Raw genomic sequence first — 23352 nt, 5'->3', positions numbered from 1 at the left:
TGCCCAATTGTAGCAAACCAAACCTAGAAGATTAGAAGAGGGCTTATTTGATCGTGAATCACAAATATTACTGACCTTTGAGAATAACCAAAGATTGGAGGGTCGCTAGCAATTGTTCCACGCCTCTTTTTACACATAGAATTACATATCAAATTTTGTCATTATTAATTTTTTTTAAACAGTAGACAGGTCCAATAATTTATCTGTGGGGAGGAAATGATCCCTTATATTCCAAGAAGAAGGAAATACAAGTTACGCAGTTTTACCACCGTTCACATAGAGTATTTCTCATTGCAGAATAAGAAAAAAATTACAATGTGAAGTGGTATTTTTTGGTGGGAAGGGGGTCCTTGAGTGGTATAAAGCCCTTCCGGGGGAATAATTTTTCATGGTAAGATTCAGGGAAATTTCTGAGCCAAATTTTACACAGAAAGCAGGAAAGGATTTCTTGTCAAAATTTGAAAAACAATCAGAAATTCCATTTATAAAACCAAGTTTTAAGCTTAAGAGAAACAAGAGCCATTTTAAATATGATTGCTCTTTAAGCGAGTCAGTTTTGTTATAGTAATCTTAATCGGTACTTTATGACTGATTAAAATAACACCCGATCTTTTTTCGTTTTAGTATTTTTTACAAAAATTTATTTTAAAACTTTTAGGGGTCAATAAATGTAATTATGGAGCAACCCGGATCAATGTTAACCGAAACTTTAAAAATCTGACTTTGGTCCAAATATATACATCAACAGACAAAGATTTTAATTATGATTTCAAATCGAGCTTGTTCATCACGTGTAATGTTACTCATCAAACGGGAAGCGCCTGAGAAAATTTGGCTGTTTTTCGATAACTCTGGGACGTACCCCCTCACAGTCCTTGAACCCTTATGAAATTCAAACCATAAGATTTATAGTATAAGACAACACTCCTTTAAAGGTTTCAAGATTCTATCAACAAAAATGTGTACTTTTACATTTTTTGCCAGAAGAAATATCACGGTTGGATGTTTATTTGTATTTGGCCCCCGGTGTAATCATATTGACCCATTGGTCATAGAAGATCGTAAGAGGTCTCATTTGACTGGAAATTAAAAGTTCTAGTCTCCTTTTTAAGTGACCAAAAAAAATGTGAGGGCAGCTAGTCCCCCGCCCCCGCTATTTTTTTTCTCAAAGTCACCCAATTAAAATTTTGAGCTAGCCTTTTTGTCCAGCATAGTCGAAAATCTAATAAATATGTCTTTTACGATGACTTAATCCCTCAACGGTCACAGGGGACGGGCTGAAAGTTCTGAACTTTGCCCTTTGCTTACATTGTGTATTGTTGATGGGTACTCAGAAAGCATTTTTCCGGAAGACGTTTTGTCTGGTGGGGGGGGGGCTTGCGCCTGCGCGATCTAATATAAATAAACGGCCGGGTTGATTCAGGGATTTTTGAATTATAAATATTTCAAATTTTAAAGTAAATAGCGTGGTATTTACTAAGGGGAGACCACCATCATATACGTAATAAAAAAAAAACAAATAAAAAAAAAAAAGCGATGCGGCTCAATATTAATCGAAACTTTTAAAAACGGAACTTTGATGTCAATAAATTTATAAAAAGGCTGTTCTGATTGGGTATAGTATAACGATAGTTATATTATAAAGTATAGCAGTAATCTTTAAAGTATAAGATTATTAGAAAACTTGTATGCATTTTTACAGAGGTTTAACATCTATCTTAAACGTGAAAAAAATTTAATGTAAATCACAACTACTTATTCAGCAGGTCAAAAAAACAACCCACTGAGGTTCGCGCTCATATATTAATGAATCCGCAAATGTGTATTTTTTGAAATAAGAAAAATATAAAAATATAGAAGTTCGTTCCTTAAATTAATTTTTAAAGTACGTCAGAACAAACTTTAGAGAGACATGTATAAAAAGAAATGTACATTTCTCATTAAAATTTTGATTAATTTGACACTGCCGGCTAGACAAAATAAAAGCTTAAGTTACTACAAAACTAACATACATCAAATAAAAAAAACAATTTTTTTAAACTTAAAGTAAGGAGCAATATTAAAAATTAAAACGCCCAGAACTTCGTCCTTTTATTAAAGGGGGGGGCCACGACTCACCACATCGAAAGTTACGAGCCATTTTGTTTTGTTTAAAAAAAAAAGTTGTTAGACCTAAACCCTTTCGAGTCAAGTCTTTGTATGGTAGTAGCGCCCCGCCCCGGGCATATAAGTTCAAATTTCGTTTCTGATTATTTTTTAATGTCTCTCCTTAATTTCATTTTAAAAAACTTGTTTTTTTTTATTTTATGATCGGATATAGAAATGATTGCGAATGAGACTTTAAAGGCACTACTTATGATAATTTTAAGTTTTAAACGTGATTTTTACTTTCTTCTTAAAAAATTTGTATTTTAATTTGTTGAAAAGACATTTGTTTCTTTTGCTGACTAACATAAATTAGTCCTTATAGGAAAGGGGATTTGCCCTCCTCACCGCCGCTCTATTTAAGATAATTTTTTTTTTGTTTAAAAAAAAGTTTGGTTATAAAGTCAATACAGAGAGTACAGTTCGAGGCAGTGTGGAGGGGCTCGCCTCTGTCCTATCAGGCCTCAGTTCTGTTATGGGGCTGTGGTCATTTAGTTCATTCTTTTCCTTTTAAAAAACTTTTTTTTTATTAACAGGAATCGAACGCTGAGGGTTTGGGGGGGCAGCAGCCCGACAAAAGTGAAACTTATACCCGGTGTGGTTTAATGTTCAACCTTTTTACACCTCTTATCTCAATATTGAGAAAACGTATTTTTTTTCAAATGATTTACTTATTTACAAGGGTACCACTTTGTCTTTTATGTTTACGTAATAAGCTTATTTACAAAACATATCTGTGTCATTTTTTTTACAATAAAGTAAAAAAAAACCTAAATATCAACTACTTTCATTTGATCTAAATTATATAAAGAATTTGATTTTTGAATTTAATGATACAAGTGTTTAACTAAATAAATATCAAGGTCTTGTCACTAACATAAACAGGGTCATAGTAACAAACATCTAAGCTTTTTAGGAAATATTTTTTTCCATTAAGACTTTTAGTTCTTAATATATGTTTTAAAAAATAAAATTCGTGGTTTTTTTGTAGGATAATCAATGATCAGATCATCGTAATTATTATTTTCATAGCACTTATTCTCAAAGTATCAGCGTTACAAATATAATCTTCTCAAAAAATTTTTTTAATTTAAGATCTTATTTGTTTTTCAATTGTTTATTTTCTTGCACTATCTTCTTTAAATAATTATTTATATGTATTTATTATATTTAATAAAATTGAAAAATTATTTATAAAAATAAAAACGAGTAAATTATAAATTTCAATTGTTAATATAAAAACTCAATTATAATTTGACACAGCTTTTTTAAAGATATCTGTAGAATTTTGTTATTTCATAAAATAAGAACAGTAGATTCAACTAATTATACTGTTTAAGCTCATTTACTGCTGGTTATTGCTGTTATCAAATAGTTTCTAAAGTTAATTTCATCAAAAGGGCAAGTCCTTGCTTTTTGATTTTATTAATAAACAATATATTTATTTAATACAAAAATATAGAAAAATTGTTCGGAGAATATGTGTAAGCCGTAAAATGTATATGTGAGTATTAATTTTAATAAACAAGTGTTGTATAATTTTCATAATTATTACAGAATATTTTTTTACAATTTGAATTACTAAAATAAATAGACATTTATTACTTTACAAAACAATATATTCTGTTTTTTTTTTTGGTAAAACTCATTTCTAACAAATAAATTTGATAAACAAGGACTTAACTTAAAAAATGGCTCATTAATGTTAATTACGCAAATTTTTTGTAATATGTATCTTCTATTAAATACTGGGGACAAACAAAAATATAATTTATTTTTAAGTACCACACTTTGACAATAATTAAAACGAAAAAATATGTAATAACCTTCTCTGTTTCAACCTATTAGTAATAATGTTACTGTCTTAAAAACGATTATTTATGTTTTAAAAATAACACTTATAAATGTCATATCCCAATAGTCAGGAAACCAGTAGATTTTACTGAACTAGTTTACTTTTCTTATTATTAAACATATATTTATTTTGAAAATTATATTACATACTTTTATTATCCTTTTTTAGTTTTAATATATAAAAAAATACTAAAAAAATATAATATATATTTAAAAAAACTAAAAAGGCAAAAATCAAGAAACATCTTCTTTAAAGGCCTTTTCTAAGAACAGGACATTATTAAAAAATGTTAAACGTATAAAATGTCACTAAAATAATTAACAAAATTCATCCAGTATTATGAATGATTTCGGTCTTCATTCATTCTTTCCAGTCGTCTTGTATTATCTGTCTGAATCCCTATGTCATTACTATATTGTTATTAAATAATTAGTCGCTTCAATAGTAAAAGAAACTATATAGATAATAAGGTATAAGTCTAAATGCAATATTACTAAGTTGATTCTTTAATGAAAAAATCAAAGGTAATCAAAGCAAAAAATAACAGTGATTGTCTATTAACTGAAAAGTGTCATGTTTACAAAGCTCTAACCGAAGGAAGGTATTTATTTTGTTAAAATTGGAATTTTTTTTATTATTATTTTTTAAAAAATAAAATTTGTTTTTATTTTTGAATTAGAATAAATTACCATAACATTTTTAATAATACTTATTATCAAATTTTATACTTATATTTAGAACAAGCCAATAATATATAACTATATCCAAAAAATTAAATACTGATGTTTTCATATACTTTTACTCAGGCAAAGACGGAAGCTTTAATTAAAACCAAAACCCTCTCTCCCCAAAATATACAGGTTATTTTGCATAATGTTTCTTAAGTAACCCATAGATATAAAAGGGTTCTGTTTTTTGTTTTTTTTTTCTACTAAGATGTATTTTTGAATAAGGGCGGCGTATAGACAGAAATTCTCATAATACACATTATCATTTTATTTCTTTTTAAATTAAAATAAAAATAATTTTAAATTTAATAAAGTAAAATCTAGGAGAATCAACGAAAAATTTCTCATTCTGATATTATATAATTTCATAAACAAATTAAATACAATAACTACTGATCAAAATAAAAAATTATTTTATTGTTTATAAATATTTCTATCCTTATATCTACTTTACTCAATAACAAATGTTTTATAACTGAGTCATAATAATACTGTTTCCATCCTAGTATAAGGAGTTCAGTGAGGGGGATAACGCACAAGTACACGGAGGTCTTGTGCCATTGACCGGGACAGTTAGAGTAACTCAATAACCATTTTGTAGCAAATTCTCTCTGTTGTAAAATTGTTTTTAATATCAGTGACTATGTTTAAAATTGTAATGCCAAAAAATGTATTAATATCTGTTTAAAAGTCTAGAATTTCTTATTACGATGTCTGAATAAAATTTATCTATATGATATACTCTTTATTATAGTCGGAAATATAACTCACTTCATTGTGTAATAAACTGGTAAGTATGATGTATCATAATTGTGGAAATGATGCGGTTCCTTGGGTAGGTTTCAGAGGCCTGTTAGGTTGTATACTGGTGTCTACTTTTCAAGGTGGGTTTTTATAACAGTCTCAATTTTAGAATCACTGCTTAAAGATTCACCAAACAAATTAATTTTAAGTAAATTAAGTCTTTCAAATGACAGCATTAGTATGAAAATTTTTCAAGGGGACTCGTCCAAAAATATTTTAAGGGGGATTTTCAGAAAGGTTATAATTGTCCGGAGAGAATTTTATGGGTGGGGGGAGGTATTGGACATTCGACACATGTTAAAGAAATATGGTCCCTCGACATAAGTGAAGTGGTAATGAAGATAAAATAAGATTTAACGTCATTATTTTAAAAATGATCATAAACTTAATAAAAAAAAAGTAAGGAGAATCACTTAGATGAAAAAAACTGAAAATTATTTCAGATATAAGTTAGTTGGAATATTTGTCCCAAATTTTTAAGAGTGACTCCTGAAACCCAAAGGGTAACGTAAATTAAGATAAAGGATGCTGCACTAGATCCTTAAGGTCCACCCCGGCGGTGCTGATCTTCGTCTCAAGGCCTTTCAGCCAGAAAGTGCAAGGGGGATGAAAGCCAGCCACCCTAGGCTTTCGCACACCTTTCCTATTTACCGTCCCCAGATTTATCCCAGTACCCATTTGGAGTATGGTCAACTCTGACTGGTCTTGTTTACTCACAACAAACCAAACTCCATCCCAGACCAACTAATTGGATAGACTATCAATCGCCCCATCCCCATTCTGTACAAGAGCATATAAATGTAACACACCAATCAACTCTACGCGGTCCCCAAGCGTGTGTCCGTAGCATAAGAGGATCTTTTAAAAGGACCAACCCTAAATCACAGACAGAGAGAGGTATTAAGGAACAAGTTCAAGAGTACAGGTTCACCCCCCTTATTCAAGTAATAAATACTTTTCTATTTTATTTTTAATCATGGTCATAATTTGAGATTTAAAAAACTTTTTTTTAATTCAATTTAATCAAAAGATACTGTACATTTCATAGATTAAATATAAGTACAATCTAGAAAGTTAATCTGTGACTTTGGTCATATATTGTATATGCTTTAAAACCAAATTTTATAATTAATTCAAATAGGTTAACTAGTTGGATAGTATTAACTTTAACAAGTATTCTGGTTTATCGTTTTGCATCTTACTGAGCTCTTGACAGATCAGATATCATTGTCAACGAAAAAATCTTATTTATAATAGCCAAAAAGTTAACTTTAAATTTTTTGTTGTGACTGCGCTGAGTCAAAATGATGATTTCTGCAAAGTTTAACAATAATTTACTAGAACGTACCATACATAGTTTTTTTAGTGTTTGACGTCAATAAGACACTTAATGTTGACCTACTATAAAAAACATATAATCTACTGATTTTTGACCCTTTGCAGGACGATAACAGTTGACAAAATAGATGGCTCTTATTGAATTGCTATATAATCAATAGAAAAATTCGTGAATCTAAAAAAAGGCATTTTGCCTATGCCCGTAGATGCATTCATCAACATTATTTAAATCTAATCAAATTGGGTTGAGTGTCTCGCTTTATTTACTATGTCTTATGTCACAGATAGATGAAAAGTATTACTATAATTACAAATACCTCTTTGTAAGTTTTATTTAATTCAATTACGATGAATTCGAAGATTTAGTACTGATATAATAGTGGAACTTCGACAGTAAGGAAATTGGATCGAATAAACACCAATATTATTAAGTCGGTATATATCCATTATATGAAAGTTTTATATAAGATAAAAACTGCGCATTTACAAATGTTAACAAATAGATCTTAACGTGTCAACATTTATAGAATATGATTATTCCAAAAATTTCATTAAGCGTACCCACGATTTTGAAAGCATCGCTTGATCTATTATTTCTTTGATTTAGTTAACTATTAATAAAAGAACTTTATAAATAATTCTTAAATGAAGCTCATTAGAATATATTAATTATTAAAATATAATTCTGACATGGTAAAAAACGAACACAGATCTGAATTAGAATTAAAACAAATCAACATCAGCCTTGCATGTTTTTTCTACTTAGAATTTAGATCATAAAGTTAAGATGACATAAGCAAAGTGAGCTGTGTAGGATGTTCTATATTAATGACTGAGGACAAATTTTTCCAGTCGACTTTGATGAGTATACTACGGGGGTAATCAAATTTACAGTCAACAGGGTCGATCAGGGGGGTCTCTAAAACGGTCTGTAGGGGAAGATCTCTCGTAGACCCTCCGCAAGGAAGGTCCGTGGTGTCTACCCTGGGCCAGTACATTCTCGATGAATCAGATGGGCCTGGGCTAATTTTAAAAGCCAATGTTGACCAATCAGATATCTAAATACCTCCGTAGACTCAAACTCGTCTGAAAAGTTAAAAGAGTACATAGTATAAAAAAATGTATTATCTTATTCACTACACACTGTATAGTAACTGATTTAAAAAACGACTCTTTCTCCCAGCCTGCTCCGCTAGATGGGTAACTGTGACATGGGGTATGGTGTGGTACATTAAATTGTTCAGCAAATCCAAGTTCTTTGAAAATAATGGCAAATATTTTAATATTATCTTACATCCAGTCACTTTATTGATGTTTGTGATAAACCAGATAAAACCACAAATAGTCTCAATAATCAATCTATTACCACAGTCATATGTTATGAAATATTGAAAAATTCAATACCTAAAATCTCTTCCATCAAAAAAGGAAATATAGACAAACAACATGCTATTTAAGCCTTTTTAAAAAACTGAGAATCAAATCGACACCATTGGCCTTTTCAAAGTAAATAAATACAAGGAAAAATGGCGAACGTGCTATCCCAATCAAAACGAACCTCCACTGATAATTCTTCAGCTGCAGAAGAATTTCAGTGTTCAAATCAACCACATGATGAAACATTGACCACACTGGATATTTAAATGTATACTATGCAAGATTTTACGTTTCTCACAAAATTATCAGGGGGCAACATTAAAATTTGAGAGAACAAAAACTATTCCGTATATGAGGGGGTAACCCCTCCTCAATACTTCGCTATTCATGCCAAAGTTTTTTGTATTTAAAAAGATTATTGCTCTAAATAAACGGCCCTTGTCTTTCAGGAGTTGTTCTTAAAGAATTGGGACAAAAGTAAAAAAAATTAGCATAGACAGTGAGGTATAGAGGTAGGGACGTCCCCATTCAAATACGGAAAAATTTCTGTCCGTTCTAAGTTTTAATGTTGCTCCTTATACCCTAAGTTAAAAATAAAAATGTTTGTTTTTTTCAATTCCTGATGGTTTTTAAAAAAAATAAAGGACAATCTGCCTCTTCCCTCTGTGGAAAATCCGCATCGCCACGAAATTACTCTTTAAAAAGTTGCCCCGCGTAAGATCTTCCTTTTCCCACAAAATTCCATCCCTGCTGAACATTCCTGCCAAAAAATATCTTGCAGAGAATACCACCTGGAAAATTCTTTTTAACCTACTTTCATTTGAAAAAAAATGTTTTTTTTTTATTTCTATTCGTTTTTCCAATCCGGCCGGATATCCTCTATCGGTGGAATTTTGTTATTATAAACTTTCCCCTCCCAGTGTCCAATGGGAAGTGTCTCCCATGGAAAACTTCTCATGAAGAATTTCTCCTGCAGAAAAGTCCCCCCGAAAAATCCCCCAAATAATTTCAATTCCTTTGAAAATTTTTCCCGGGAAATCTCTCCGGAATATCTCCGCAGGTGAAGCTGAATTGGTAAAGAGAAAGTCAAATAAAAAGAATTCCGTATAGGAATTCTGATAAATTCCGAAGTTTAAAGTTTCCCTTTAAAAGTTCCCATCCGGAGACTTCTCTCCCCATAGAAAATACTCCCACACAGAAAATTTCCTCTCCCCGAAAAATGTTTGTTCTTCCCAAAAACAAATAATTCTTGAAGAATTGGGACAAACAGCCCACATTTAGCGTAAAGAGAGAGGTTTTTACTACAAACCATCCCCCCTCAAATACGTAATTACTTTTTTTCGTTTTAAGTTTTATTGTTGCTCTTTAATTTAAATTGATTTTTTTTTATTTCTGATCGTTTTTCAAATAATGCTGGTACATCTGCCTCTTTCCTCCATATAAAATCCCACCCCCACAAAAATTCCTCCTTAGAAAGTTCCTCTCACTTAAGATCCCCATTCCCCCAGGAAATTCCATTCCCGCTAAAACTACTCTAAAAAAATTCCTTGTGGAAAATTCCGCCTGATAAATTCTTTTTAGCCTGCTTTCATTTGAAAAAGACTTGCTTTTCTTTTATTTTTTAATCGTTTTTCAAACCATGTCGGAAACGCTCCCTCTGTGGAAAATTCTTCCTGTTAATTCTCTTCTCCCATTATCCCAATAGAAAGTTTCTCTTGTGGAAAATTCTCCCGTCCCAATAAAAGAAAATATTATATATATATATATTTTTCAAGTGTTTTTCTTTTTTTTTCGGGTTTTTGTCCGGCATGCAGTAATGCATTGGATTGTGTTTTTTAAATGAGACGTTTGTTTATTTATTTATTGTAACCCGTTTTTAAATAAGAAAAATAAAAAAGTAAATGTCCCAATGGAAAGTTTCTCCCGCGGAAAATCCCCAATGGAGAATTTCTCCCACGGAAAAATCGCCCCAAAATTTTAACCCCTTTGAAAATTTTCCCCGGGCAATTTCCCCTGAATATATCCTTATATAAAATTGAATTGGCAAAGAGAAATTACATCAAATAAAAGTAATTTCATATAGAAATTCTGGTAAAAATCCCCCGTAAAAAGTTTCCCTTTGAAAGTTCATCCCCGGAAACCCTCCCCGCGAAAAAATCTCCCTGAAAATGTCTGTTTGTTCGATCATAAGTACTATATGTAAAAACTAGGTAATTTTTATAACTTACAATCCTTTCCCATGGACTGTGGGGGGCCATGTCTTCTCCAGAGACATCGTCATTAGACTTTTCAACTATACTGATCAAAATAGCTATCTAAAATTTTTGATTGGATGAGTTGGGGAAAAGAGGAGCATGGGAGGCGGGGGATGTCTAATTGTCTCAAATCCTTTTGGTTACAAAATGGGGAACTAGAATTTAATTTCCGTTCAAATAATTTTTGCAGATGGAAGCGAGGAATCATTATTATAGGGTTCTCTGATATGTTAAATCTCATGGCGCAATTTTTATTAAGATTTCTTCACTTTTAGTTTCCGCCCTTTCTCAAAAATCTTGCAAGTTTTCTCAGGCTTGTAGATTTTGATGGGTATATTAAACTTGATGAATTTTATATAACTGGAATCAGAATAAAAAGCCAATCCTTTTCATGTGTCCATATTATAAAAATTCCGTGTTTTAGAGTTTCAGTTGCTATTGGGCGGAGTCGCTTGTTACATATAGTAGGTTAACACGAACTATTTGATTAGCTAATCAGGCTTTGAATCCACTCTCAGAAGATTCACTGGTGGCGAGTATGGACGTTAATCTTATGACTATTTCATATAAGTGTTTCTGAGACCCATATCACGAGACTTTTACGACTTGATTAGATAAGTTTCTCTTGTAACTAAAAACTGTAACTGTCACGGCACTTGCATCTGTTAATACATATTCCAGCAAGGCTGAATTCATATGGGGAATATACAGTTTCTTGAAACGTGGATCAAACTTGAAACAAGCCTAGAAGGCATTTTGTCTAGCCAAGCCTTTGAAAGTCTTCAGAAACATTTGCAAGAAGAGTCCACCCTCACCACTGTATATATAATAGGCAGTATGATCATTCTCTATCTCACCCGGTGCGAGTGCTCCAGAGAACGTAGAAACATAAGCGACATTAGATCTTTTCACGGGTAGACAAGTCAGATTTCTCTTGAACGCGAAACTTGACTTCAATGTTGGAACACTAAATATTGAAGAAACTAATTTTAAATTAATTTCTTCCAATACATATATGAAAATCGGTAATTAGTAGTGCAATATTATTGTTAGATGTTTTTAGGAATTAAAAGTAGGTTTCGAAGTCTCAAGTTGGTTTCAAAGGCATTTTGGGAAGTTTCTGCCAAATACGTGATCCAGGGTAATTGGGCCGCTCATGACCGATCAAAAAGTCTGAGAAATATTTTGGAAATTGTTCCATAAATGGTCTAAGATTATACAGACTCAGCAGTATGAAATGCATATTATTTATTTTCTGGCAAACAAACTGGAAGAACATTCTATAATAGGAGCTTTTCTAGCGTAAAGCCCCGTAAAATTTTGGATCTGCCACTAACATGTGTGACGTCCTTCAATTTTCTGAAAACTCACTAAGAATTTTACGAAAAACACTTCTTAACAGACATTTGGTACTTTCTATTGTGGCAACTTTTACCACAGCAGCCAATAATTAGAACCCAAGTCCTAAAATTGGTCTCAATCAGGAACCGTTATCGCTGTCTAAATTCACAAAGTGCAAAGATTTTAAAACAGAGGTGTTTATTCTTTAAAGTTCAGGAAAGGTCTGCCCATTTCATGCAGAAACATTGATTGAAAACAAAACTAGCTCTTATCTCGGCTCTCCGCAAAACAGGTAATTAGCCTTTTTCAAGTCACACAGGAACTACAATCTGAGAAAATAAATATCACGACGTGAAAAAAAAAAAAGATAAAACCATCTAGTGGCGAATCCAGAGGGGGGCAAGGGGGGGCGAAGGCCCCCCCCTAACGTAGTCTAAAGTAGTGTGATTTCCCTAATTAACGCAAGTTTGCATTAACTAAACTTGCTCCTAACGTAAGTTTATCGAATCAACCTATTTTGCGCCCCCCCCTAAAAAAATCCTGGATCCGCCCCTGAAACCATCACGTTACATCATCATAAGTCCACTGTATATAAATAATATAATAAGTCATAATTTGTATATAAATTAAGTCATACCTGTGAGATGGACAGTTGCAAACCACTTGGCCGGCTCACCAAGTTTTTTTTTCTGCTTTCGCAATTACAAATAATACAATCTCGAACTATTTCTCATTGATTGACGCATAGCCTACATACTAACCCGCTAATGCAAGAAGAAGTAGGAGGAGCTTTTTGTTCGCACCGAGAATGAAGAGCTAGAAATCATCTGCGGTAAACTTACTGCTAATTATAAAAAGAAAAAAAAAGAAAAAGAAAAAAAAAATAAGATTCGTTCGTGGGACCTTCTTTTTGGAGGGCTTGGATCTAAGTTTCATTTCTTATGCAGATGACTCGTTGCTCATAAGCAGCACGCTGAGGGGTCTACAAGAGAATCTTCGTCTTTTAGTGACCCTATGCAGAAGAATAGGACTACGAGTCAACATAGAGAAAACCGAATTTATCGTTTTTAGCGGCACCAACTCGACCAATTCCAATCTTGTCCTTGAAGGTATCAAAATTCAGCAGTCCCAGTCCCTAAAATACCTTGGTATCACGTACGGTCAGACGCCAAAGTCAACTAGAGGCTTGTTGACCGAATCAGTCTGTAAATCTATCCGCTCAGCATATGGAAAAGCTGTCAAATGCAAGTGGTAATTTAATCGATGTATTAAGTCAAAACTATTCAACGCCGTCGTCTCTCCTGCCATCTGGTACATATCACACTTGTGGGAAATGTTGTCCCTCACCGAGCGTCTAAAAATATTAACCACGTACTACAGATTTGCAAAACGTACTACAGATTTTGCTGGGACTTCCACTAAGATTTTCTAACACGGAAATCTCATCCATATATGGAATCCTTGATCCATCAACCAAGGTGATTGATCTAGAACGGAGAGCCTCAAGACGATCCCTCAGTAAACTCTACGACTCACCGCTGACTCAACTGTTTCTGTGAATGAAATACCTGTATTTAATTTTTAGTGTTGAACATGTTTTTCTTCTTTTTTTGTTTCATTTTGTACTCCGCTTTTTTTTTCTTTTTTTTCTCCATTTTTCCATTGTAAGCGGGCATAAATAAATATATATACAGTGACCCTCACTAAACATAGTTTGGGTTTGAGAACAGGCTATGCCAATGGCAACAGCTATGTATGCTGTGTATCAGTATGTATGAGTCAACAGATTGAAGAAATTATTTATCTTCTTCTCAGCCATTAGTGAAACAATTTTTCATGTTATATCTCTTCCACTGGACATTCACCGGTAGACACCAGAAAAAGCTAAAAATATTCTAAAATACCCAAATATCGTTTTCGATATCGATATAGATGTTTCGATATTCGAGAACGATATTTGACCTGATATATCGATATTGATATCCATTATCGCCCAACACTACTCTCAGTGCTTTGAAAACGGTATGTCCGGAAAGGAATTAGTTCTTAAAAAAAAATGGATGGTGACATTTTCCCTAAAAGCAGTCTCAAAACAGACGATTTCTTTTTAAAACCAAATTTGTTCTTTATATTCCGACATCCATTGAATGTTGTTACTTTTATTATGTACTATATTGGATTTCGAAAAGCATTTGAGGCTAAGAACTATATATTTTCAGCTTTAAGTTGTAGAGTGACTTGTAAACAAGAATCCTACATCACCTTCAAAAACAGGGGATAGGGTTTAGATAGTTATATTAAGTATGTACTAAAGATTTATGTTGCGTACTTGAGACTAAGAAAACTTCATTCTTACCAGAAACTTTTCTTACCGTCGCCTAAATCGTAAACAAATGATAAGTTTTTGTGATTTGGGGCAATATATAGGCCAGCATATGCGTGTATGTTCAGTGTATTTTTGTATTAAAATGGTAAAACTAAACTGAAAGTTACAAAATCTATTAACTCTAAGAATTATTTTTCTTTAAGTTGGAACTTTTTTCATGATACATAAACATCGCGAACTTTTTAACTTGACTGTTGTTATGTTACAACAGCAACAACAACAACAAAATACTTCAAAGATATTAAATTTTGATTGAAGTTTAAATAACTCAAAATTCCTTTAGGAGGTTTCAGGAGGCGATGTTTTATTTATTCGTTCATAGGAATGTGTCATTTTAAAGTTGACTGTATTACTCATTTTAATTAAATTTACTGATTCATAGTCATTTCTGTTCGTTTTAAGTTTTTTCTTATTTTGTAACTTTATTTCTACTTGTCTTGAAATTGTTCTTTGCTTTTCTTTGAGACATTTTTGGTAATAATTTTAGAAATGGATAGAGTTAAAAGGTCATGTTTTGAATTAGAAAACTACTTTTGTTTAAAAATCCTCTTGTGCTGACTTTCAGCTCCTTGTCCCCATGATTTAGGGAGTTAGAGCCCCTTTTTGTATTTTGACTCTATCCTTAATCGCCTGATTTATTTTCATAGGCAGCCAAATTAAAAAAAAGATATAAATAAGCTTCAACTAGAATTTATTGGGAAGTAATTTAATATATCTGTATGAATGATATGAATGGATGTTTTCATAAATGGGTGCACCATCTTGGCGTGCCTAAAAATTGCTAACACTACATTAACATAACATAACATTAAATGGTTTTATTCAGCGGTGTCACATTCTTTTAAGTCATATTGCGACACAATATTAAATATTCATTTTCGACTTGAACATGGCCATTGTCTTTTTTCTCTTCTCCTTGCTATTGATTAATACTGGTGACCTTTGCGGATATGTTGTTTAAAATTTGATGTTGGCAGAATACCTTTTTCTTAAGCCATATTGTTTTAATGTTATTTTAGGTTGCTATACCCATCCTAAAAAAATACCCAAGCTCTTACTTACAATTTTCACTCCTAGATTATTATTCAAGAAGCTATTGTAGTCCGTAATTTTACTTATTTATTATATAAGTTTTTGTAAAATTTACTTTTTGTTGTTTTCCATTTATTTTTGATACTCTGAATAAAAAAAATAAAAACGGGCTCCGGTGATTTCCCCCCGGAGATTTCCCCCCCCCTGTAAGGGACCCCTACCGGAAATTCTCCCCCCCGTAGGAGATTCCCCTCCGGTGATTTCTCCTTCTATGTGATCCCCCCCTAGGAGATGCCCCCTCCTTCACTGAAAATTCTCCCCTCCCCCCTCTCGGAAATAATCGCCACCGGAGACTACCCTTGCTTTAGATTTATTTGCATTGGATGTGACCCATGGTTTGAAAACTGTTGAAATATTCTTCTATTTCTTGGTGGCCTATAATACAAGAGCGAGCGGAGTACGCTTTTTAAACGCCAAGTAAATAATTGGTTATACACGGTAATGCGTAGAAAGTTAAAATGCTAAACTTTAAAACTAATATTTCGTGCAATAAGCCTCAGGTACTCCAGCGTCCCGACGTTCCAATCTGTCGTAGAAATCTGGAATTTAGATCCACATACTTTTTCTTAATTTGTTCACTAGATTGTCCCGCATTTGCTTGAATCACAACCGCCCTGTTAAGTGCTTGTTTGCGCTTGAGGATGTCCAAGAACTTCCAAAGGTTAGGGTGATGAGCCGAAAGTGAAGACTGCAATCTTCTATGATAACCCTCAACATTGTTGTTTGTCCTGGGGAGTTCATCTTTCGCTCGGTCGAACATACTCCAGACACGGGGCGGAAAGTTGCAAGGTAATCCCCTACTTCCACGAATTCTACCGATGTAGTTATGTTCAAAGTAGGTGATGATCGGCCCAAACACATTTACAGTAAGTTTTGCTATGACAGCTCTGCATTCAGAATGTACTTCCGAAATGGGCACGAATGCAAGAGCAGCTAGCATTTGGACGGAGACTGCAAATTCATCATCGTCTCTATACCTCGTCTGAAGGCCAAGGTTTTTTACTTTCCTGCAGAATCGCTGGCTTAAGTGGTAAAAACAGCCCATCACTTTAGTGGCTGGAAAGCCTTTCCTGAAGGAATTCTGCACGCCCAACTCGAAATCAGACAATGCAGATGTTGGACCTTCATTCGTCAAATGAGACTTTAGTTCGGTAAGAACTTTCATATGCGTGTCCTCTGACTTGTTAGGTAGCAGGGCGTAAACGCATGGAATCCCCCAATCCTCGTACAGGCAGTGCAAAACGTAAAGCTAGTAGAACAATCCGGGCACGGTCTTGAACGTTCCGTTAACGAACCAGTGAGAAGACGAATCGAGGAACTGAACTGATGCGTCCGTGCCAAACACAAGGATTTTGTTTGAATCTCCATGACCGCTGTCGTAAATTAGCACGGACCTTGTGGGGCTAGGAGGGTCGGAATCTCCTACGGGAGGAAATTTCCAGGGGGGGATCTCCTACGGGGGAAATCTCCTACGGGAGAAATTTCCAGGGGGGGGGGGAAATCTCCTATGGGGGGAAATTTTCTCGGGGGAAATCTCCTAGACCCAAGAAAAACAAGCAAAAATTACATGGAGAAACTTTTTTTAGTTAAGAGCGGGATTCAGACTTGAAACGTACGGAAATTAACCAACAAAACTTTAATAATATCTTCCGTGTTGTAATAGCTTGCGTGCTCTACTAAAAACAAATAAAATCAACACTCAATCCCTCAAAATTGAATGTCCAGTTGAAATTTTGAGGTTATCACCTGTTTAGCACATGAATATTTCATAGCCACTTCCATTTGGATCTTCCTTCTAGCAGTTAAGCCCTAATTAGTATTTTTATCAGTGTTTTTGCATAATTTGGTTTTCAGTGAAAGCTCAAGGATATGTTGCATTCCAGAATAAAATTAAAACCTACTGTTGTTTTAACTTTAAACCTCTCTTTCTCTCTCTCTCTCTCTCCGTCCCTCTCTCTCTCTCTCTGTCTCTCTCTCTGTCTCTCTCTCTCTGTCTCTGTCTCTCTCTTTCTCTCTCTCTCTGTGTCTATCTCTCTATTTGTCTCTCTCTCTCTCTCTCTCTCTCTCTCTCTCTCTCTCTCTCTCTCTCTCTCTCTCTCTCTCTCTCTCTCTCTCTCTCTCTCTCTCTCTCTCTCTCTCTCTCTCTCTCTCTCTCTCTCTCCACTCCTTAAAAATTTTTATGTTAAGTCGATTGGTCAAGTACGTCTATGGTTGTTTGTGATCACATTCGTGACCATACAAAACGGAAAAGAGAAAGAATTGAAGAATAAGAAACTGGTGATAATTCAACCACAAGAACAACAAGCGAAGTGCAGCATCGAAGCATGATAGAACACTAGTTTTCAATTTCACCTAGTTTTATTTCGACTCCATGTTTTAGATTTCCCGGATCAATAACATAAAGATGCAAAACATCAGTGTTACCATAAACGAGTGCTCAATAAGAGTTATCTGCCGACGTCAAGGCGCCTTTCTGGGCTTTCCTGTATTCCCGCTTCCTTTATAACTTACCTGGGGAACTTTCAGCTAAGAAAAAATGTGACTTCTTTTTTCCTTTCCTCCATCGTCTGTCAAAATAAAGAATCTTAGCGAATTGTATTCTATGCTTCAATTCATTTTTTATTTATTGATTTTTTGTCTTTGCAAAAGTATGTGAATGTCCAATGAAAACATTTTACTTTTTTCAGTCTATGTGTTCGATCAACTCCGAACAATATTCAGAGTGGGTTCATACGGTGTCATTAGAGCTCGAAGAAAAACAAAGGTAATGTTTGCTATATGATTTGTCATTCACAAGTAGTGAGGGCTTTTCAAATATCCCTATCTCACAATTTTAAGCAGTCAATACTCTTAGTTTAGCTAGTTAGGGAGGAATATTTGCATTCCAAAGCAAATTTCATGTCTTGCCCTGATTTCGTGTTATGCCACCTATCAAAACCCTTAACGATAATAACTACAACCATGATTGGTAATTGATCTCTAACGATTTTCTTTCAGTATATTACTAAGTAAATAAGAGGCTAAAACACACAAGACAAGAGAGATACCCGTGTCCTCCATTCCTCTCTACTAAAAAGTAAGCGAAACCGAAAGAAGAAGACAAGACAATTGGGTACGAGTTTACCTCATTTATAGATCATTAATCATAGCAGATATGATACCTTTAGTAATATAAACTAAAATTTATCCAAACTGGCACTAAATTTGATTCCAAGATTCATTTTACCAATATTTAGTTTTTTAAGATTTTATCTTATTAAAGATATAGATGAAAAAATTAAAGTGGTTCATCTGTTATGATGAAACAAATAACAATTTGGCTTTAGTCTAGAGGTGCTATGATACTTTCTCTTTTTACCAAAACTCATGGAAAATAGAGCTTCTGAACTCAGAATAGTTCTTTTTTTCTTTCCAGCATATCAAGCAACCACCAATTATTTCTACTCTGAAATAATTAACTGTAAAATACATAAGCCAAAAATATTATAAACTTTAGACCTTTTGTCCGTCTTTTCTATTAAACGCATAAACAGGATCCATCGACAGACTGCAAAACATCAACGTTTCTCAAATTATAGCTAATTTCGTTTCATTTAGCCTGTCGAACAAGCAGAGAATTTGGGTGTTCGGTTCATATTTGTGTCTACAATACAGCGTTGGGAACATTCTCTGTCGAGATAAATCTTGTCTTCTCACGACATACAAAATTTGTATATTCTCTCCTCTGTCGTCATTTTTCTCTGTCGGTAACATTGTCGATAGAAATGAAGAATTGAACAACATATTTTAGAAATATCGATGTTTATGATGACAGACAAAGCTATCATCGAACAGAGCTTATGCCATATAAAAGCTGCAGCCCAATTTTTAATGCAATAAAAGAATCATTTCATTGCATATAACCTGTCCTCAGAACAGAGTATTTATGTGTTTAGCTCTTATCTATGTCCACCCTAAAACACTCGATTCGTCTCCTGTCGACATGAATGTGGTCTTTTGATGGCACAGAAAAATAGTATGATTTCTTCCTCTCTCGTCTCCCTCTCTCTTTCCTTTCTCTTAACAGATAATGAGTCGAAAACCTTTCGATCTTGATCACATGTCTTTTTTAGGCCCAACTTGTCTAAAACCAATGGTACTGGGTCCCGTATAGGAATCTAAAATCTTTAACAATGTTCCTTCACTACAAGGTATTGCATCGTCTCTCCCAGATCATATTCCTAAAAAGACTAGGAGGGTCTTTTTACTAGCAATTCCTTTACTCTTAATTAAGTTTATTATTAAGCACATACATTATACCCACTTCGATCTTTACTATAAAAATGTCAAGCCTTCCAATCATTTTCGATTATAAAAAAGGGCACTAGGCCTTTCAATTTCCAATCGAATGAGCCCTTTTGGAAACGACAACGCTTTCTATAAACACCTTATATGCCCCCAGGGCATAAATTACAACCTGTAATTACAAGTCTGTTAGGGTGGTTGTCATGCTCTAAGACCAAATTTCCTGGACTTTCAACTACGTTAAACAAAATTTTGATTGAATGTGTTTGGGGAAATGGTGGGCATGAGAGGGGTGTTAGTTGCCTTCCAACCACTTTTAAATATTAAAAAGGGCAAAGCCGTTCTAATTTCCAATTGAATGAGCGCTTTTCGAAGTTTCTATGACAAGTTCTTCGATACTAAGTGCCCTGCTCTAAAGGAAAAAAACTAATAAATAATACATTGTTCCAACATCGTTCTTATATGCCCCCAGGGCATAACTTAAAACCCTTGCCCTGACGGTTGTGGGGGAGTGTCTTCCTTTTTGCTTAGTCCCCGTTTCTTGTCTCGTTCTCAAGTGTCCCCGTTCTTTACTTAGGCACCGCGATCGTGCTGCCTATGATTTATGCAACAACTTTCTATATTAACCTTATATGCCCATAGGGCAAAACTTACAACCCTTGCACTGAGGGCTCTGAGGGGGTTATCATCCTAAAAGACCTAATTTCAAGAAAGCTCAACTACGTTGAACAAATTGGATATCTCAAAATTTTGATTGGATGTGTTTTGGAAAATGGTGGGCGTGGGAGGGGTGTTAGTCGCTATCCAATCACTTTCAAATGTTTAAAAAGGCATTAGCCCTTCAATTTCCAATTGAATGAGCCCTTTTTGAAGTTTCTACGACAATGCTTTCAATAAAAACTTTATAAGCCCCAGAGCATAATTTACAACCGTTGCCCAGAGGGTTATGGGGGGAGGGGTTGTAATCCTTAAAGACCTAATTTCCATAACTTTCAACTACGTTGAATAAAATGGCTAACTAAAAATTTTGATTGGATGTGTTTAGGGGAATGATGGGCGTGGGGGAGTGGTAGTTGCCCTCCAATCACTTTCGATTGACCTTATTTCAAACAATAGGCTATACGAAATATGTGGTTCAATACCGCTCTCTAGGGCTATAATGAAAGAAAGGTTGAAGTGGCTAGGGCATGTTGTGTGGATGAAGGATGACAGATTGCCGAAGATTATTCTTTTCGGTCAACCATCTAGTGCTAAACGGAAAGCAGGTCGTCCCCGTCTGGGGTGGGAGGACGTCATAAAGAAAGATTTAAAAGAAATGGGAACTTCGTGGGCGGGTGTAAAAAGGGAGGCTTTGAATAGATTGGGGTGGAGGAGGAGCGTGCGTAGCTATGTTGGCCTTAGGCGGCTTGGTGCTGCGGTGAGCTGTTAGTAGTAGTAGTAGTAGCAATCACTTTCGACTATTAAAAAGGAGACTAGAACTCTCAATTTCCAATCGAATGAGCCCCTTTTGAGGTTTCTACGACGACCCCTTCCATATGAAGTGCCCAGCATTAAAGGGAAAAAATAATAAATAGTACATTGTGCCAACATCGTTCTTATATACTCTCAGGGTATAACTTAAAACTCTTGCCCCGAGGGTTGTGGGGAAGTCTCCTCCTCAAAAACATATTTTCTATCTGGAAATCAACTACGCTGAACAAAATGGCTATCTCAAAATTTTGATTGGATGTGCTTGGGTAAATGATGGGCGTGTGGGGGGGGGGGATAGTTGCCCTCCAATCACTTTCGACTATTAAAAAGGGCACTAGTCCTTCGAATTTCTAATCGAAAGAGCCTTTTTGAAGTTTCTGCGACAACGCCATCTATAAAAACCTTATATGCCCCCAGGGCATATCTTAAAACCCTTGCCCTGAGGGTTGTGGGGGAGTGTCCTCCTCAAAAATATATTTTCTATCTGGAAATCAACTACGCTGAACAACATGGCTATCTCAAAATTTTGATTGGATGTGTTTGGGGAAATTGTGGGCGTGAGAGGGGTGTTAGTCACCTTTTAATCACTTTCGACTATTAAAAAGGGCAAAAGCCAATCTAATTTCTAATTGAATGAGCGCTTTTTTCGAAGTTTTTACGACAACTTCGTCGATACGAAGTACCCTGCTGTAAAGGAAAAAATTAATAAATAATAAATTTTGCCACCATCGTTCTTGTGTGCCCCCAGGCCATAAATTAAAACCCTTGCCCTGACGATTGTGGGGGAGTATCCTCGTGTTTACTTAGTCCCCGTTTCTTGTCTGGTTCTCTAGTGTCCCTCGTTCTTTACTGAGGCAGGGCGATCATGCTGCCTATGATTTATGCAACAACTTTCTATATAAACCTTATATGCCCCCAGGGCATAACTTACAACCCTTGCACTGAGAGTTCTGAAGGGGTTATCATCCTAAAAGACCTAATTTCAACTACTTTCAACTACGTTGAACAAAATGGATATCTCAAAATTTTGATTGGATGTGTTTTGGAAAATGGAGGTTGTGAGAGGGGCGTTAGTCGCTATCCAATCACTTTCAACTATTAAAAAAGGCACTAGCCCTTTCAATTTCCAATTGAATGAGCCCTTTTGAAGTTTCTACAACAACGCTTTCAATAAAAAACTTTATATGCCTCAGGGCAAAACTTACAACCCTTGCCCTGAGGATGGTGGGGGAGGGATTGGCATCCTTAAAGACCTAATGTCCGAAACTATCAACTATGTTGAATAAAATGGCTATCTAAAAATTTGATTGGATTTTTTTGGGGAAAAGTTGGGCGTGAGAGGGGGGCTAGTTGCCCGCAAATCACTTTCGACTATTAAAAAATGTACTATGCCTTTAAATTTCAAATCGAATGAGCCTGTTTTGAAGTTTTTGCGACAACGCTTTCTATAAAAAACCTTATATGCCCCCAGGGCATTGCTTAAAACCATTGCCCTGAGGGTTGTGGGGGAGTGTCTTCCTCAAAAACATATTTTCTATCTGGAAATCTACTACGCTGAACAAAATAGCTATCTCAAAATTTTGTTTGGATGTGTTTGGGGGAATGATGGGCGTGGGGGTGGGGGGTTCTAGTGGCCCTCCAATCACTTTCGACTATTAAAAAGGGCACTAGAACTCTCAATTTCCAATCGAATGTGCCCCTTTTGAGGTTTCTACGACGAACCCTTCCATATGAAGTGCCCAGCTCTAAAGAAAAAAAAAACAATAAATAGTACATTGTGCCAACACCGTTCTTATATGCCCTCAGGGCATAACTTTAAACCCTTTCCCGAGGTTTGTGGTGGATGTCCTCCCCAAAAACATATTTTCTATCTGGAAATCAACTACGCTGAAAAAAATGGCTAACTCAAAATTTTGATTAGATGTGTTTCGGGGAATGATGGGCGTCGGGGAGGGGGAGGCTAATAGCCCTCCAATCATTTTTGGCTATTAAAAGGTTACTAGTCCTTCAAATTTCTAATCGAATGTGCTTTGGGGAATGATGGGCGTGTTGGGGGGGGGGGAGGCATTTTACCATAAAAAAACTTACGAAAAAAGAAAATGGCCAAAACCCTTTAAATTTACAATCGAAAGAGCCTTTTTTGAATTTTCTATACAACGCCATCTATAAAAACCTTATATGCCCCCAGGGCATAACTTACAACCCTTGCCCTGAGGGTTTTGGGGGAGTGTCCTCCTCAAAAACATATTTTCTATCTCGAAACCAACTACGCTGAAT

General features: G+C 34.8%; 1 protein-coding gene across 1 annotated transcript in view; it reads left to right on the top strand.

The window, feature by feature from the left end:
- LOC148940046 (endothelin-converting enzyme 1-like) overlaps positions 1–23352 on the top strand; it is a 259409-nt gene that overhangs the window by 233592 nt on the left and 2465 nt on the right. Inside the window, exons 12-13 of the mRNA XM_089106057.1 lie at positions 16219–16351; positions 17971–18085. Of these exons, the coding sequence (XP_088962183.1) occupies positions 16219–16351; positions 17971–18085 (248 nt within the window). The remainder of the gene's footprint in view (positions 1–16218; positions 16352–17970; positions 18086–23352) is intronic.

The sequence above is a fragment of the Artemia sp. Qi Xiang Cuo genome, chromosome 20 (assembly GCF_049724085.1).
Source record: "Artemia sp. Qi Xiang Cuo chromosome 20, ASM4972408v1, whole genome shotgun sequence".
NCBI lineage: Eukaryota > Metazoa > Arthropoda > Branchiopoda > Anostraca > Artemiidae > Artemia > Artemia sp. Qi Xiang Cuo.
The sequence above is the reverse complement of the archived record's forward strand: the minus strand, read 5'-3'. Positions and strand labels throughout refer to the sequence as shown.